This window comes from Rhopilema esculentum, chromosome 16, assembly GCF_057945365.1.
Source record: "Rhopilema esculentum isolate cy_ngs chromosome 16, ASM5794536v1, whole genome shotgun sequence".
In the NCBI taxonomy this organism is placed as follows: domain Eukaryota; kingdom Metazoa; phylum Cnidaria; class Scyphozoa; order Rhizostomeae; family Rhizostomatidae; genus Rhopilema; species Rhopilema esculentum.
In genome coordinates this window covers 4,614,575-4,631,717 of record NC_142830.1, presented here as the reverse complement: position 1 = coordinate 4,631,717, position 17,143 = coordinate 4,614,575, and the positions used below count along the sequence as shown (strand labels likewise).

Here is a 17,143-nt window from a genome sequence, read left to right as displayed (position 1 = left end):
TTGTCTTTTTAATCTTTCCATCAATGGAGTTTCTTAGTAGGTTTCTTGAGTAGCTCACGCCGATTTTTGTCTATAAAATATATTTGAGTATCTTTTCTCGCCATACTTTAGTTTTTCCAATTGGCAGCTTTTAATCTAAAGAAGGACTCAAAAGTACACTACAGATTTCTCTTGTATGATTATTTTACAACTTTTTATTCTTGTATAACAAATAAAATGCAAATTTCTACAACAAATAGTATGTCAGTCAAAATCAATTTTTGAATAAATTTATCACAATATGGACTATTTTGTCTCGGTCATACTGGGGACAAAACACTAAGCATTTCCTGGTTTAATAGATATATCTAATTGTTCTAATTTCATCTAAGTGTTATATCTAGCATTGGTTTAATCGCCATATGGCTCGACATCGAGAGATGCAGCCTTTTTCAAAAATTTTCGTCTTTGGTTTTATGATGCTTATTCTACAAAAGGAATTTGAATTTAACTTTATGGCTAATGTCAATGTATCCTTGCGTGTAGGTGTGATGGTGTTCCTTTTTTACGTAATCGCAAGAGAAAATGTGCATAAATCACACCCAAAGTCTTAGAAATTCACTAAAGCGTTGCTTATCGAGGATATGCTGGTTGTATTGCCAACGGGATTCCTCATCCACTTATTCTGATGTTACAAATTTCTCATACAGACAGATTAATATACACTGAAATATATTCATTAAGCTACCTTAAATACATGGTTCGCACTATATGCTCACGATGCAGCACAGGCAAAGACTGATAAATGTGCTATTACAGAAATCTGTACAATAAAATTGCCTATCTTGAAGTTCTTAATCAAGTTGTTATCAACCCATGGCACAACAGCTTGGTGGGCAAGCTGGAGCACAGGCGGGTGGGGTGCATGCAGGTGCACAAGGCATTGGCGGTGGAGGTGGTGGCGGAGGTGGTGGAGGTGGCGGTGGTGGTGGTGGTGGTGCACAGCAGGTTGGCGGACAGCTGGGTGCACAGGCGGGGGGAGTGCATGCAGGTGCACAGGGCATTGGCGGTGGAGGTGGAGGTGGTGGTGGCATACAGCATTGCTGTGGACAGGCTGGTGCACAAGCTGGCGGCGTACATTGAGGAGCGCATGGCATCATTGGTGGTGGAACCATCGGCGGTAGTGGCGGTATTGGACTGCAACAGTGCTGTGGACAGGATGGTGGAACGCATAATTTCGGACAAAATATCGGGCAGTCAGTTGGGTATCCTGCGACTCGTTGTGCCATCATGGCAATGTTGTCCATAATCATCTTTGCTTTTGTTTTGGTGGCAGCCTGTTGTTCAGGTCCCATTTGAGCTAAGGTCAGAGGCTGCTGAGGTGCTTGACCTGGCTGTTGTCCCATACCTGGTTGTCCCATACCTGGTTGTCCCATACCTGGCTGGCCCATCGGGGATTGTCCTGGAGGCGGCATAGGCGCTGAGTTCCTTTGTACAGAGTCTTCTGGCTTTCCTGGATTGAACTTCAAGGTAAGTGGCATGAGATGTTTTGTTCCTTCAGGGCAGCACTTGTCTGGGCATTCTGGCGCGCAAAGCATTTCACAAGATTTGGGACAGCCCAATGGATTGTGGCAACATTTTGATGGACAGTATGGATGGCAGTTCCAAAAGCATCCCCAGGGACAGTTGAAACCGAGAGGAAGCAGTGATTTTGATTCTGCAAAATAAGTAATTGCAATAAGATTTAAATGAGTTCGAGAAAAGAAAAATATAAAAGGCATCATGTTGTGTCCTTCTTCTGCGATATCGAAATCATTACTTAAAGCATTGGTTAGAAACTCAAAGTTCTTGAGTATCAGAATATGATAAAGATTTTAAGCCTGTTCCATTAATTAAATTGTAGCAAACGTTATTCAATGAAATAAAAATAATAATGATGTTGATCACAATAATAAGACTAGACATTAACAAACCTGCATCGCCTGAACCGCTGCCACTCCCGGAGCCAGATCCTTCAAGTTCAGGTAGTGGTTGTGCTGGCAATGATTTAGCAACTGGTTTTGCCAACTGTTGTGGCTTTGTAGCAGCCTGGGCGTTGTCTTTTGCCTTCAAAGCCTTCACTTGAGCGCTACCATCTACTTTTTGTTTCAAATTGCGAACTTTCTCGTCAATTTGCTTTGCCAATTTTTGGAATTTCTCAAATGGAGAAACAATTGCTTCCTTTTTGGGAACTTTTTTCCCATCATCTTTGGTGTATTTTTTATTTTCTTCTTTTTTGAATTTCTTTGCTTGCTTTTTCAGAACGTCCTTTGATATCTTCTTTAGACTTTTAGTCTTTTTCTTCTTGGCGGTCTTGTCCGATTTTGTTTTCAAAATGGTAGCTGATGACGGGTTTTTGGATACAACTTTGTTTGTAGCAATAGTCGCTCGTTCTGGCTTCTTCTTTTGCTCAACCTCTTCCCCTACAGAAAAATGTTGGTCATTGCAGAATCATATTAAAATCTATTTTCTACAGTAATTCCCTGCAAAAAAAGGGAAATTTTCTCGATGGAGTCTTTTTTGGGTTGTGCTTAATAGGTGTATTTTGGAGTTGCAGGGTAGAAGGTTCTTATATAACTTTGTTAGTCTGTCATGAACAAGGTTTATTTTGATCATGACACAAGGGGTGTGATTGATCAGGCTAAGGTAGGCAAAGAAAAGCACAACGTGACAGCCGGTAGATGACAGCTTAATTGAAGAAATACAGTTCTTGGTTCTTCTTTGCGGTGATTTCGAGAATAACTTTGTTTTCTGAAGATTTCACGTCATATCGCCATCACTTGCTGTTTTGAGAACAATAATTTAATTAGCAATGAAATCTCGTACCCTATTAAAACGTAGTCGCCTCAAAGAGCTCAATCGAATATTATCCTCAATTTTCGCTATTGCTTGCTGTCATTTTTCACACCAGCGATCTTAATCTACAGCTACAAAGCCTAAGTCATGGTCAACCGCGGGTAACCCCTGATAACACGTGATGAACCCCTAGTTACACATGCTAAACTGACTTTCATCACAATTTCCAGAACTGAACTATGTTAAATTTCCATACCAATAGTTGGATCTTCACCATATCCACCCGGAAGACTATCAGCCGATATTTGTTCATGTTTTCGCAGAATTTTTATATCTTCTGGAATTAATTCTTTTGGCCTGCCTGACAACGTAACAGTGTTTTTTGCATGAGATGTTTTCTTTTTATGTTTTTTCTCCTGCTTTTTCTTACTCTTTCCTTTATTCTTCTTTTTCCCTATTTTTCCGGCAATTTTCATCTTTTCTTTATCTTTATCGTCATCAATAAATTTCTCACTTGGCCTAGTAATTGCTGGTTTGCTTTTCTTTTGCTCTATTTTACTAGTCTTTTGGTTTTCTGACTTTTTCACTCCTAGCAAAATAAAACGAAAACATCTTATTTTGTGTTGATTGAAATGCGTCTTTTTAAATTGTTGTTTTAATCTTGTTTTGCTTATTCAGTAGCCTATAACACTTTATCGTCCCTGTTCCGTTTACGGTCAAAATTTTTAAGAATTCATTCGTATAAGAGACTGTAATAGATTTGCGTTGATATTGTATTCAAAGTGCGGTCTAAACAGTTTAAACGTAGCTAACCAGAAATTGTATCTACGGCCTAAATTTTCTGTCAGCTCTTTGCGTACAGGATTGCTAAATTTGTTTACTATTTGCTCTGTCTGTATGCCTTCAAGTGAAATGGATTATGAATTATCTCTTTCATTTACTGTTGTTATCGGGTGTCGTGTTGATAACACCGTGTGCTGTGTTATATATGCTCTTATTACAGTGGTATTTCTTTCAAAGCACTGTAATATATGACAGCTAATTTGCTAAAATAGAACTGTTCCTTCCACATTTATTATCGTCGTTTGAGAATAAACACTTTTATAATTCAGTACGTCGTTGTACAATTTTGTAAACAAATCTTGTCAAGATGACGATAAGTCGTCTTAAATTTTAGCATTGATATTTACATTAAGATCAAATTAGCTTTAATGAAAAGAAAAATCATTTTTAACTATATAGAAACTTATAGCATATAACATTTTCTTTTGATTGACCAAACTTACACGTGTTTCGCAAAAACGCTGAGGAAAGTCTTTGTTAGTATTTAAATCATTTTCTATAAGTTTCTATTCTTTTTTGCTAAAAACCAAATTATCGAACGATTATAAAGCACGAGACTCACCAGACTTCTTGTGCCCTTTTGATTTTTTCTTCGATTCAACCCAGTGGGCGACCAACAATAAAGCCAATAGGCAGAGAACCCAAAACTTGAGCCTAAACTGCATCTTGCCAGAGAGTTTCCGTAGCAGAAAATATTATACAATTATCCAGCAATCATGAAAATTTTAGACTTTTGAGATATAACTAGACTCTGTGTAAAGCTGTGTATACAGCGATAAACTGAATCAAAGCCTGACCTTATGATCGCACACTCAGGTGGCTACCTGTTTTGTATCTAAGGGTATTATTTACGGTCGGCGTCTATAAAGCTCCTTCTCGTCCCTTCTAAATGAAAACGGAGTTGTTTTGAGCCACCTGACAGTGGAGTTGTTTCGATCTTAGAGATGATGGCTTTTTGACTTTTCCCAGTCTTATTCCTTTATTAAAATTCATGTCTCTTCAAAGACTCCCTGGAATGCTCTAGTGTTGTATATTTTGAAAAATTAACAGCTGCAGGTAGGAGAAGCCGAGAATGTACCGACCTCCTCGACACAGCGTTTGTTGAAGAACTTGATATCATTATATGCTATCTGATAGCAAGCACGTGGAAACATGGAATCTCGGTTAATTGCTTTATGCAAACATTCCTCAAAGGGGGTGGGGGGAGGGGAGGGAAGGGATGGGAGGTATGATACTGAAATTTGTGAAAGCCTAGCATAGTGAACGAAGAACAAGGTTATTTGATAAAGTTTTCCTATTTTTCGAACTTTTCATTTACTTCTTTTTTTTAAAGTTTTACTTTTTGCTTTTGCTGTTCTTTTTTTGAATCGATAGAAAACTCTAGCTTTCTACCTATAGATTGCAAAGAGAAAAACTAATTTCATCGATTGATAGAACATAATTTGACTGTTTACTGTGATATGCTCTATTTGTTTGCCGTTAATTGGGAGATGTTTTCCACAAAAGTAGGATTGTTGTAACTTTTCACATTGGCTACCTTCAGATGGGAGGCATGCATTAAACATTTTATTTGCAGAGTGACTCACTATATGAATTTAAATGATCATGATAAAAAGATATAATGGATGAATTTAAATGGTCATAATAAACAGATCTAATGGCGCTTTTTATCATTACCTCAATTTTTTGCATAGACGCAGCTGTTGAAAAACTGAACCAAGGGTAGGGGACAGTCAAATTTGAATATCTTGAGCTTTGAACTAGAAGTTCTTGTTCTTTATAGAAGGTTGTACAAAGTTGTTGTATAACGAGAGCATAGAAAAACTTATATAAATAGTATGATACAACCACACGCTTTGTTTAGAAATTCAGAAAGTGTTCATGTTGTTTCATATTAATGTTTCAGATTTTCTGGAATCTATTGAAATCGAAAACTTTAAAATTTATAACTTTTGATGAGAACATAGTATTTCTTTTAGTTCTTTAGCTACTTTGATGAGAATACATCCATTCATTTCACGGTCTTTTTTGGAATCTACTCCAAACATTTTTGCAAGACTTTTTTGAGCTCAAGATAGAATTTAACACCATGTTTTGATTCCAGATACAATTTTTCACATCTTTAAAATTTTAATTTTATGGCGATACGGAGTTGGTGAGCGTAAGGCCATTGACCGCAAAAATCGTTTACCTTTTGTCGTTTATCACGTTTATAGAATCCCTTATACAATTGTTAAGCTTTTGCCGTCATAAAATCAATATAATGACAATATAACTTGCATGAAATGATTTACACGTTAGGCTAATGTTCTGCTCCGTAATCCAAAGGTTTTTTCAAAATTTAGTAGAAAGAAAATTGAAGTATTTTTCAAAACGAGGCCGTTAATTGGTTGATGCGTTACCTTTTTTGTTTGACTTGCTGAAATAGTTGTGTGGGTATAAAATTTGCGCATTCAAAACATTTCTTAAGATCAATAACTTGTTTTCGATCTTGTATGAAATGATAACCTGTAGCTCACTTTTTGATTTGACTATTATGTAAGTCTGTGTGTAGAATAAGCGTACAGCTCTGCCTATACGAAATCAAGCACTTCATGACAGATCGGTAAAAGTAACTTTACTTTTAAGTATTATATGTACTAGGCCAATATGTATTAGGATACCGCGTTTCTTTAAAGGTTGATCATAAACACCCACTAAAAAAAGTCAGCATTTTCCGATATGAAATTATTCTATTAACATCAAAGTTTTTGTTAGTCTAAAGTAATCAAAAACAAAATACGAACAAGCTCCCAATTCTACTAGTTATTTACTAACTACTTATTTGCTAACTATTTATTATACACATTGAGTTGAAATTACTTCACAAAATTATTCTTTGCAGTGCTTCCTGATCTTCTTATGCTCCTTATCGTTTGCAAAAAAATTTATAAATGCCTCTTGCTATTTTTAATTTATAAAAAGACCATCCTCCTGTTAGCACTAAGAAAGCGTAACAAATCTACCGCGAGTACTGTGTCTGAGCTATTTTTTATGCAAACTAAAAGTTGTGCCTGTATCTTAACTAAAATAAGATGGCATGGGTCAAGGCAATTTTATAGCTAACTTTCGGGTAACAGAACACTGTTACGAAGCATAGAGTGAGAAATAACTAATTGTATTAACAAAATTTTCCACTGGACGTTTAATAAGGAAAACTTCTCTCCTTGAGAAATTTTCGCGATGCATAGGGACTTTTTCCCAGCATTTGATGTCTAATCCTAAAAGAGTGATATGAACCTCTGCTCTCTTTTTCAGTTTCTTAAACATTGTATGAATGAATACGCGAGGCTTTCATTGACATTAGACCATTCTACTTTCGATTGTTATACAACATTTCAATGTGTGTACTGTATTTCAGGCAGGAGAGTGTCATTTAATCTGCACTACAAGCTATAGACATCATCTATAGACACTGCATATGCTTAATATTGACGTTTGCGACATCATTCTTGTGTGGCTTGCCTTTTTGTCTGACGTACGTAAAGCATATCAATATTTTAAGCCATTTTTAGGGGCATTTATTCCCAGTATTATGATACATTATGGGGTTAAATTGCATTAAGGAGAAAATTTTCTTGTCTTGAAGTTCTCTTTATTTTTTGTCCGTTCTCAGTTACAAATGTACTTCGTTACGGCCATAAAGAACTAGTTCACTCGATATTCTCGAAATTTTTCAACATTTGTCTTGATCTACTTCTTTCGACCCCTTAATTTCGTTCGTTGGTACATATTCCACCACCTCAAAACATTGTCTCTTTTCATTATGCCACAACAATGAGATGGGCACATCGTGGTACATCGAGTGGCGCATGATGGGGCGCAGCCAATTTGTTGGTATAGTGGCATTTGATATTGCATTGGTGGTTGGTATGGTACCTGATACTGTTGCGCATATACAGGGACAGGGGGTGGTGGGGGTGGTGCAATGGGTGGAGGAGGTGGTGGTGGAGGAGGTGGAGGTGGAAGAGGTGGCGGTGGAGGAGGCGGTGGTGGAGGTGGCGGTGGTGGAGGCGGCACATATGCTGGTTGAGGAACCATTGCTGATGGTTGCACCACCTGGTAGCCAGTAACAACTTTCATGAAACCAGGTGGCGGATCGGGCTGGCCTGGTGCAGGCATTCCCATCGTTTGAGAACATTGGCTTGGAAATTGGCATGGTACCTGTCCTGGCATCGGCATTCCATATTGTGGCATTTGCATCGCCTGCATTTGCTGTTGTTGCTGCGCCACGATAGGATAATGGTACCCTGGCGGTATTGTCTGTTGTTGAGTTGTCGTAAACTGCTGGGCCATCGTAGGGCTTTGTCCTTGAGCTTGAGGATGCTGTGCCAGCCCGCTTGGATTTTGTGAGAGCGGATTTTGAGCCATATTTTGGTGTGCCATGTATCCCTGTTGCTGTGCTGATGCTTGGGTCATGCTTCCTGCTGCAGCAGCCTTGGCAGGAGCCTTTTGCAAAGGTTTGCTTGCCGGTTTAATTGTTGGTTTTTCTAAAAAGTAATATAATATCGTTTCGATTGAAAAGTTAAACAAATATATTACTCAATTCCTTCAAGTAATTTGTTGTTTTTCCTTAGTTAAGTTTTTCTTCGTTTTAAAAGTCGTTGCTTTAAGCACCAATAGGAACAATATGATCCTCTCACGTATAATGCGACAGAAGAAACCAACTTCTTATACGAATTGCTTTATAATTTTACGAAAACTCTCCTATAACGTTATGTGTTACCTTTGTTATCTTCGGCTGCTGGTTGCTGTCCTTGTTGCTGCTGTTGTCCAGCCCCTTTTCCCGCTGCCGCTTGACCCGCTGCCGCTTGTCCTCCTGCCGCTTGTCCCGCTGCCGCTTCCTGTGTGCCACCCTTTTGTGCCTCCGTATTTTGATCTGTTCCGGCACCAGCGGCCATATCATCTCGATTTGCTGCTTCAGAACCGCCATAGAAACCATTTTTCTGATTCTCCTCCTCTTCAATGCCCTTTGCATCATCGTAAATGTCTTCCGCCTCTGTTCCACTTCCACTGTCTACATATTCCTGACTACCTTCGTCCTCAAATTGTTTGTTGCCAGCATCTTCTTGCTCATCTTGCTCCTCTTCGGGGTAAAATCCCTCTTGCTTGGCCTCATCCTCGAACTCAGCAACCTGGCTTGCTATTTCCTGTTGCCCAGATGCATCATCAGCACCATTGTAAAATAGAGGCAATGGCAGCATTGGCAACATTGGCATACGTGAGTAAATGTCCTGGTACACCGGTGGACTAGCAACTATTGGCGTCTCTTCCGGGAGCGCATTCTGGGTGATGCGGTTGTCTGGCTCGCTTCCCTGGTCCGCTGCTTTCTTCTTCTCTGCATTTTCTCGTCTCTCTTGCACTAGCTTCTTTCGTAGCATAAGATGAAATTTGCTTTGTCTTGCCTCTCTTTCATTTGAGTGTATAACCTCCTTTTTAGCTACGGCGAAAAAACGTGATAGCATTTATTCTAACAATTAGCTTACTTTCTTAGTTGTAATCAGTGAGATGGATGCGAGTTATATCCTAATTGATGCTTTTATAGCCTATCCTCCTGCTACAACCAGAGTACGACAACATAGAAACACGATCTCTAACTGAAAGAATAATGCAGAAAACTGCTAACTGCCTTAAAAACTTCCAGTTAAACAATCTACAAATTAAAAAATCTCCCTTAAATATTTCAATTGCGACTCCCTTTCTGCAACTATAAATTTTCAATGGGCTTTTTTTATTTTGCGAGTAGGAAGCAAAATCTTTTTATCGATACGAAACAAATTGGTATATTTCAATCTGCATGTCTAGTATTATAAAAAACCCCGTAGAAATAATGTTGTCCATGTTTAGAGTTCCTGTAAATTAACAAGTTGAAGGCATTAGTTTGTATTCCTTTGCAACCTTTAAATTAAGATAGTAATGCACCAAAAGAGTTTATTTTGACTTACCTTTTCTGTTATGTCTTCTTTTACATTCAACTACGCTATCAAATATGGCCGCCACGAGAAGTAATCCAAACAAAATAATAGTCTTTGACATGATGACGTTTGCCCCCAGTGTCTGGGGTTTTCAGACAGTAGTTTCCAATCAATCAAAATGAATTGTTTGTTACAGAATTCAAGTAAACGCCTACCAATTAAAATAACGGCCTATTTTCTATTTGGTATCGCCCTTTATTGATAGGTTGTCTCAATTTTAGAATAGCTACGGTTAGGTAAGCAATAATTTTCCACCTGCAATTCGCAATCATAAATTGCTCGAGCGTAAAACTATGTTCACATTTTCACTTAAGTCCTTTACAGCAGGTCTTAGAGACCCGTTCAAGAGAGGGTAAAATATACGGCTAATGTTTGAAGAATTAGTGACTGCGGAGAAATCTTGTCCTTAGGTCTTAGTCATTCGATATTCTACAGGCTAGTACCCTAGAGATAGAAAGTCTTGTTTTGTTGTTATACCTGCCTATTTGAAAAACCTGATAAGACGTTGTAATACCTGAAAAACTTATGAACTTTGCTATCAGTTGCTTATGCTGTCATTGTTTTAAAGAAATACACAATTTACTGAATGGAATAAAGTTTGAAATTAAATACTCTTCTTCTCATGACACACAGGACATCGGTATGAGAGGAAGAATTCACGTATTGCATAAATTTGTTCATTTTTTCATACTCAGTATTCTTGCTCCCCCCTTTAATAGAATAAGAAGTTAGATACCAAAATTTTCTCCAGATAGTATTTTTATTCTAATTTTCAAATTTGCAATTCAAGTACACATGTGGATATTGTTTCATTGTAAATCTTATTTTTTTAAGAACTAATACTACTGGTAATTTATTCCTAAAGGCTTTGTCGAATACCCATGACACTCAAATTTTCATAGCGAATTCCTTGATCACTTTCCTTTTCTCTTTTCTCGTTGCATTGTTTGATACAATACAATTCCTTTGAGTGTAATTTATTTCCCTGTATTCTCTGTACTTAACAGTATTACATTTGATGCATCTTAGTATTTGGATACTGCAGAGAGACAGAAATTCAAAGATGTAATTTCCTTGATATTATCACGAAATACAGTAGCTTTAGACATTGGCTACATTCTTTATTTTGTTTAGTACAAATTTTCATCTTTTTACATAATAACATATTTGAGATATAAAAACTAGTGAAATATTACATGATTCACATCATGTTATAAACGTGCTAGATTCGCCTTCATAGGACAAAATTGCATCTTTTGCATACAGAATAGAGCTATCTATAATGCTTCCAGAATATTCTATGAAGAATACATTGTTAAGTGGGCTTCCAGCTGATAAAAGATGGTTATAAAAACAATTTGTGTTGTGTTTAAAAAGGTTCTCAAAGCAATTACCAAATTGCTTACTTATTTAGGTCAGTGGTAACGTCTCAAGGACTGCTGTTATAGAAATACCTTGAGCTCACATGAAAAGTTCTTCTTTTAATGGGCCCCGTTGTAGGTGGTAACCCTCTTCTTTGGTATTTTGTTCCTCTGCATAGGATTGTTTTCAGTGTTTCCAGACTTCCTTTCTGATATTATCGAGCTGCTTTCCATTTCATCGCTTCCCTCACTTTCTGATTCTTCCCTATCTTTCTGGTGATGCCTCTTCTTGTGGCTTATGCGGTGCTTCTTGTGGCCAATTTCCGAGCGACAGCAGCCTCTTGGGCATATTGTGTAGCAATGTTGTACGCAGATTGGAGGGCAAGCTGGTGGCGGTGGTGGAGGAGGTGGTGGTGGTGGTGGTGCTGAGCAACATGCTGCGGGGCATGCAGGTGCACAACTAGGCTGGGTGCATGGAGGAGCGCACATCGCCATTGGTGCGTAGTATGGAGGTGGCGGTGGCGGCGGTGCTGGGAGTTGCATCAGACTGAGCATTGGTCGACAGCAGTCTTGTGTGCATGCTGGGGCACATGCAACTGGACATGGCGGTTGGCAGGCAGGCTGGCTTGGTGGTTGCTGGGGCATTGTTGGGGGCATCGAGGGGTTCTGTGGTGCTTGAGGTTGTTGGTTGATACCTGCAGAGCAACATGAAACACGGGGTCAGATAGACACAGCCTACAATTTTTGTCAACTCAGACCATTTTGAAACATTAAAGGATACTTCATTTTTACTTTGTTAGTACCTTGTACCGTTTAAATGTAGGAAAACCCTTGGATGTGTAAGTTTAGTAGCAAACGTTTCCTTCGTTAACGGCATGGTTAGAATAGTTATGGATATTGTTGACTGTTTGTAGCCTTCTCGGAATAGCCGCAAGACACTTGGAAATTAACTACACTTAAAGTTGAAAAGTCATCTCGAAAAGTCATATTTAAGTGATATTATAATGCAAACTGCATGAGGGTTGCAGTTTCGCTTCAATAAATTGCAAAGTTACAATAAACGTCAGAAGCAGCATCGCCGAAGTTAAACATTGCCATTGATATAATTTACATAGATGATTGACAATGAATAGAGAAGTCAGCATATGAAGCTAGACATTACCTTGTGGTGGTGTCTGTGGCAAATCTTGTCCCGGCATATTTTTCCTATTTCTAGGACCCTTGTTATGGGGTGTATTGTGGCTTGGTGCACCTTTATGCATTGACTTCACGTGATGGATATGAGGCTTTGATGCTGAACCTTGTTTAGCCAGCTTTTTGAGTTTGCAGTCCTTGACGCAATCGTCCGACGTCTGATCAGTGCCTACTGTTGCAACTCCATCATTTTGGGTCCCTGAAACTGTATAGGATTCAGTGTTAAGATAATGCGGAAAATGAAAGAGAATTTGCGCAGAGAATATGCTCATGCGTGAGAATTTGTGACTTCGAACTCCCCTAGCTCCCAGCAACGTATCCCTAGATCAAACTCTTGTTTTTTTCCTCTTTTAGCATAAACTCTTCATGTATCACTTTAAAAAGCTTATGTACCCAAGCTGATGTCCTTATATCAGGATGCTCGATGACGTCATTTTACGCAGTTAGATCTGTCGCTTAAATAGTATTCACAATATGGTTACGACATATAATTTTTTACAGTCTTGCCGTAATCGAGTGTTTACGAAAAAATATGTTGTTTTAGTCTGCACCAAGAGCTAAAAACATTGATTCCTAGGTAACGTATTATTTCATTTTACTCATAATTAAAGCTTACAGAGCCCTTAAAAACAAAGAATATGAAATGTAAGGAGGATGTACCTTGGTTTTCAAGCTTGTCGACAGCACTGTCGAGAATGAGTTTTGCCGTTGCACTCTTGACATGAGTACCTAAATAACAAATTGACATATTTAAAGTTTTATCACTGTACGATCAAATGACGATTGTGACCTCAAGTCTGCTAATTCAAAATAGTTGTTTGTTTAAACTCTATGAAAGTCAAAATAAAAATGTGTAATTTCACGTGGAAGGGCTGACAGGTAATTTTTTTCGATTTAGTTGGCTTTGTGTAGCAAAAAAGCGAAAAACACCAAATTGTGACAATCAATGCACTGTATTGTAAGTCTCCTTAATCTGCCGGCCATGCTTACAGTTCTCATACAACATGCAACATTCATCAATAACTTTTTGACAGAATTGCCTGTGTAAGAATGCACAGAGTTGCAACTTCTCCTTATCTTGCACCTAAGAATCATTCCAAATCATCATGACCATATGATCTCGATACTTTTTGTAAATATTAGTGGTCGATTATCGTGTAAAAATATTTTTATGTGAGAGTCAGAAAAACTGTGTGAAAGTGAAGTGAAATTTTAACGATTTAAAATTAAAAAAAATTTAAGCATTTAGTGATAAAACCATTTATAATATTCTTCATATTTTGAATTTTATCAAACATTGAATACCCTGTTACCTAGAGATTTTGACAAAATTCCTTTCACTTCCTTTGCTGCCTCAACGATTTTTTTTCCTGAAAATATTTCAAATGACAGTTAAATTGCAGATTAGGAGTTTTTTATTTCAAAATATTCTCTAGAAAGAATGTTTAAGTTACTACAAAATAATGAATTAAGTTTCTGATTACTTATTTTTTCATTGTTTCTTGTATCCAACATCAAGGAATTTAAATAATCCCACGAAAAAGTCACATAATGCAATTAAACTGTTGTGTCACAAAAATGGTCTCCGTAAATTTTCCAAAATAATATTGTAATCCAAGTGAAGTTTTGGCATGACCAATTCTGTAATGACAGTTTCAATTAAAATATTAAAAAGGAGATTGAGTTGCTTACCGATTCTTTCGTTTAATAGTTTTTGGATGGTATTACCAGCAGCTTTTATCGATTCCCCTACGAAATATGGTTTATAATTGATTTTTATAAAATCTATACTTCGGGGTCAACGAAATCATCAAATCTGGTTTATTCCTTTCTGTGATGTAGAATTTGATCTACCGCAGTTTCAAGCAACGGATATAATCTATCGTGAAAAGGTTCGTACACGAAAAGGAATAACAGTTAAAGCAGGACTCATTTGCTACGATGATATGTAAGAAAAAAAATATTAGAATAATATCGATCTTTTCCTCAGCTGATATTTACAAATCATTTATTGTTAACATTGATTCTTTAATAATCATATTGGGCGTGTCTTTACTTTTATCATATTGATTCTAATCTAAAAGAAGCACGCTTAACTGGAATTGAAAAAACATTGGTATCCACAAACATTGATAGTAAGTAAAATTGGTTATTAAGTAAAATATTGGTGACAAATAATAATAATACAGATAAAAATACTAAGTTACATTGATATTTAGCAACTTTGATAATTAGTAAACATTGATATTTAGTAAAATTAATATTTACTGCATTCAAACACTCACCATCATCAGCTGCTGATAATGAGACTATTGATATTAGCAATACTGCTGTTAATATTCGCATCTTAGCTAGAATGGATAAAAATATTATTTTCATTCCTGAATAAGCTGGCTATCTGAAAAACAATTAAATTGTCTCATATGATTCATATTTCTTGTTTTTTTATTTGGAACTTCATTTCTTTAGATTACCCCAATACTGTAATGTAATCAATGTCATGAATGCATTTAACTTTGAATTTCTGTTTTTGAAAATAATTGTTGCAACTTCTTTTGAAAATAACTATTCTTTTTGCTACTATCAGCGTAACTCATCTTTGGGCCCTTTTCTTGATTTATCCATTAATTATAACTTTGTCAAGGACAATTTCAGGCTTTCTTGCGCGAAAAATAAAGATTTCTATTAAGCATCTAATTAATCTCATCTATTGTATTGATCTTATCGCTATGGCAAAGTCTGAAACGCGATGTTTTTGCAATTTAGATGCCCTAATTTTCTTATCATTAAATTTCAATATTTACGTCGCGATCTAAAAATAGCTCTACCGTTATTATTTGAAATATCTTTGCAGCATTGCGTTTAAAAACATTTTCTTACCCCCCACCTCCGTTTAAAAAAGCTCTTATCTGCAAAAATAGTTGCTGATTTATCCCTAGCAGCCATTTTGAGCAACCTATCTACCAGAAAAATAAAGCAAAATGAAAATTTGCTAGATGAAATCTTATGTTAATCGCCATAGTTTTATCAACTCCATTCTCGCTTGAAATAAGCAAATCTACTAAACATACAACTTTCTTTAATAAACACATTTTGAGGCCGATTGCCACTTGTTTTAACAATTCTAATTAACTTTGTTTTAATAATCTAATTAACGTTTGAGTGTACAAACTTTGTTTGTGTTTTATCTATTAGATTTTGCCGTCAGCTAGTACCTCATTTTGATTTTCCTTACAGATCCATCTTGTTAACAATACTGATAATCTAAACCAATCTTTTCACAAATTACGGCCTAAATTAGAATTTGCTTTATAAAATGGTGATGGTTACTAACCTGTTTAACGTTGAACTTGCAGTAACCGCAGTGTTTCAAACAAACAATGACGTTTTGTTAATAATTATCACAAAAATTTTAGCGAAGATTTCGCTCGGCCCTATGTTTACACCGCAACGTGCCCTTTAGTCTCAAATCTCTCTTGATCTCAACAGGTCGTATTCATGAAAGCGCTAATGTCATTGCCAGAATAGCATACAGGTCTGGTGTAAGGACATCTAGCTTATCGTTTAATTGAATTATAATCTTCCTCGCAAAAGCTTCACAATATTGAATCGCTAGCGCATCAGGGTGTTTTGATACTATTAAGAGTGAACAGCCAGGCTAGCAAAATTATGTCTTCTTTAAGTTTGATCAACTTGCCAACTGGCCAGTTGATCAACTCTAAAATTATGTCTGATCAACTGGCCTCTTTTCATCAATAATATTTTGTTTATATAGAAAGCTTATTTTGTAGGGTGTAAAATGCACTCTGTAAGGAAGCTCACTCAATGCAAGTCGCTTTTGACTTGGTTTTAAAACTACAGATCTTTCCCAATAAGCCCTGGAATGCTTTGTTGCATTTATGATATTTTTTAGAAGTAACAGATTCCTGCAAAAGTAACAGAGACCAAACTACATCTTTCCTCAAAACAGTATTGACTGCACAGTTTCCAATCAAAAGCTCCTAAATGGAATCTATCTGGCATCTTTATAGCTCTGAAAATGACTCTTTTGGGTATAAAACATCACTCTTTATGTGGACAATTTTAAACTGAAATTGCTTTAGATTTTTTTTGATTAAATGCCATTTATTTAAGAGGAGAGGGATATTTTTATTTGCAAAAAACTAGTTCACTGTTTTAAAGTTCTTGGCAAACATTGTGTATGTGAGCGTTAAAGCTGCATTTTGTAACATTATTTTCTCAAGAAGTCATGTAAGCCATGGATCTATATTCTACGCTAAAATGCTCACGAATAATGAATTGAAGATGATATTTCGAGAAAAACCTTATCGAACTTGTTCTAGCTGCTCTATTTGATACGTAACTTTTTCGAAAATCTCAAAGAGATTGATTAACGAAAAACAGTTTTACGGTGTTTCACAAAAATTGATCTTTCTTGGCGGTACAAAATTTTAAAATGGCCTTGAAAAACAAACATTTTACAACATATTTGAAGCTTTTTCGTCTGACATTTCTGATTGGCCAATTTCGGTCCACAACTGGATATATTTATTTTCTATCCTGTTCATTCGGAACCTTAATTAACGTTTTATACTCTGAGGAGTGTCAGACAAAAAACCTTTGAGTATGCTGCATAATTGTTTTCTTTTTTCAAAGCCATTTTCAAAAATTCCTCTCGTCGTTTCGAAACGTTGTGCAGTCATTGAGAGTGACGTTTCTTTTTTGTCAACCTTTAGGTAGCAATCTAGAATTTTTGCATTTAGAATTAGTTTTCACTTTAGCGGACTAGTGTTGATTTGTTTGCTGAAGTGGAAAAGCTTACTTTTCTAACACCGCTAAATCTGCATATGAAGCCATGCAAGTATTCGAGGAGACGGACGAAAATGCACGAATAAATGCCGGTTTAGATTGTTTGCT

The 17,143-nt window shown here is 36.7% G+C and overlaps 2 protein-coding genes across 2 annotated transcripts; both read right to left on the bottom strand.

Moving 5' to 3' along the window:
- Window positions 1–165: 165 nt before the first annotated feature.
- On the bottom strand, window positions 166–15,721 carry LOC135682512 (uncharacterized). The gene is made up of 11 exons (XM_089112929.1): window positions 15,561–15,721; window positions 14,512–14,577; window positions 13,919–13,975; window positions 13,540–13,596; window positions 12,887–12,955; window positions 12,195–12,431; window positions 11,155–11,727; window positions 6,060–6,230; window positions 3,071–3,403; window positions 1,953–2,441; window positions 166–1,696 (listed from the first exon to the last, which is right to left on the bottom strand). Exons 2-11 carry the CDS (start codon window positions 14,570–14,572, stop codon window positions 849–851), a joined length of 2,895 nt encoding a protein of 964 aa, XP_088969055.1. The 5' UTR covers window positions 14,573–14,577; window positions 15,561–15,721; the 3' UTR covers window positions 166–848.
- On the bottom strand, window positions 6,370–10,062 carry LOC135682510 (uncharacterized). Its single transcript, XM_065197428.2, has 3 exons — window positions 9,642–10,062; window positions 8,423–9,136; window positions 6,370–8,186 (listed from the first exon to the last, which is right to left on the bottom strand). Exons 1-3 carry the CDS (start codon window positions 9,730–9,732, stop codon window positions 7,390–7,392), a joined length of 1,602 nt encoding a protein of 533 aa, XP_065053500.2. The 5' UTR covers window positions 9,733–10,062; the 3' UTR covers window positions 6,370–7,389.
- Window positions 15,722–17,143: the final 1,422 nt, after the last annotated feature.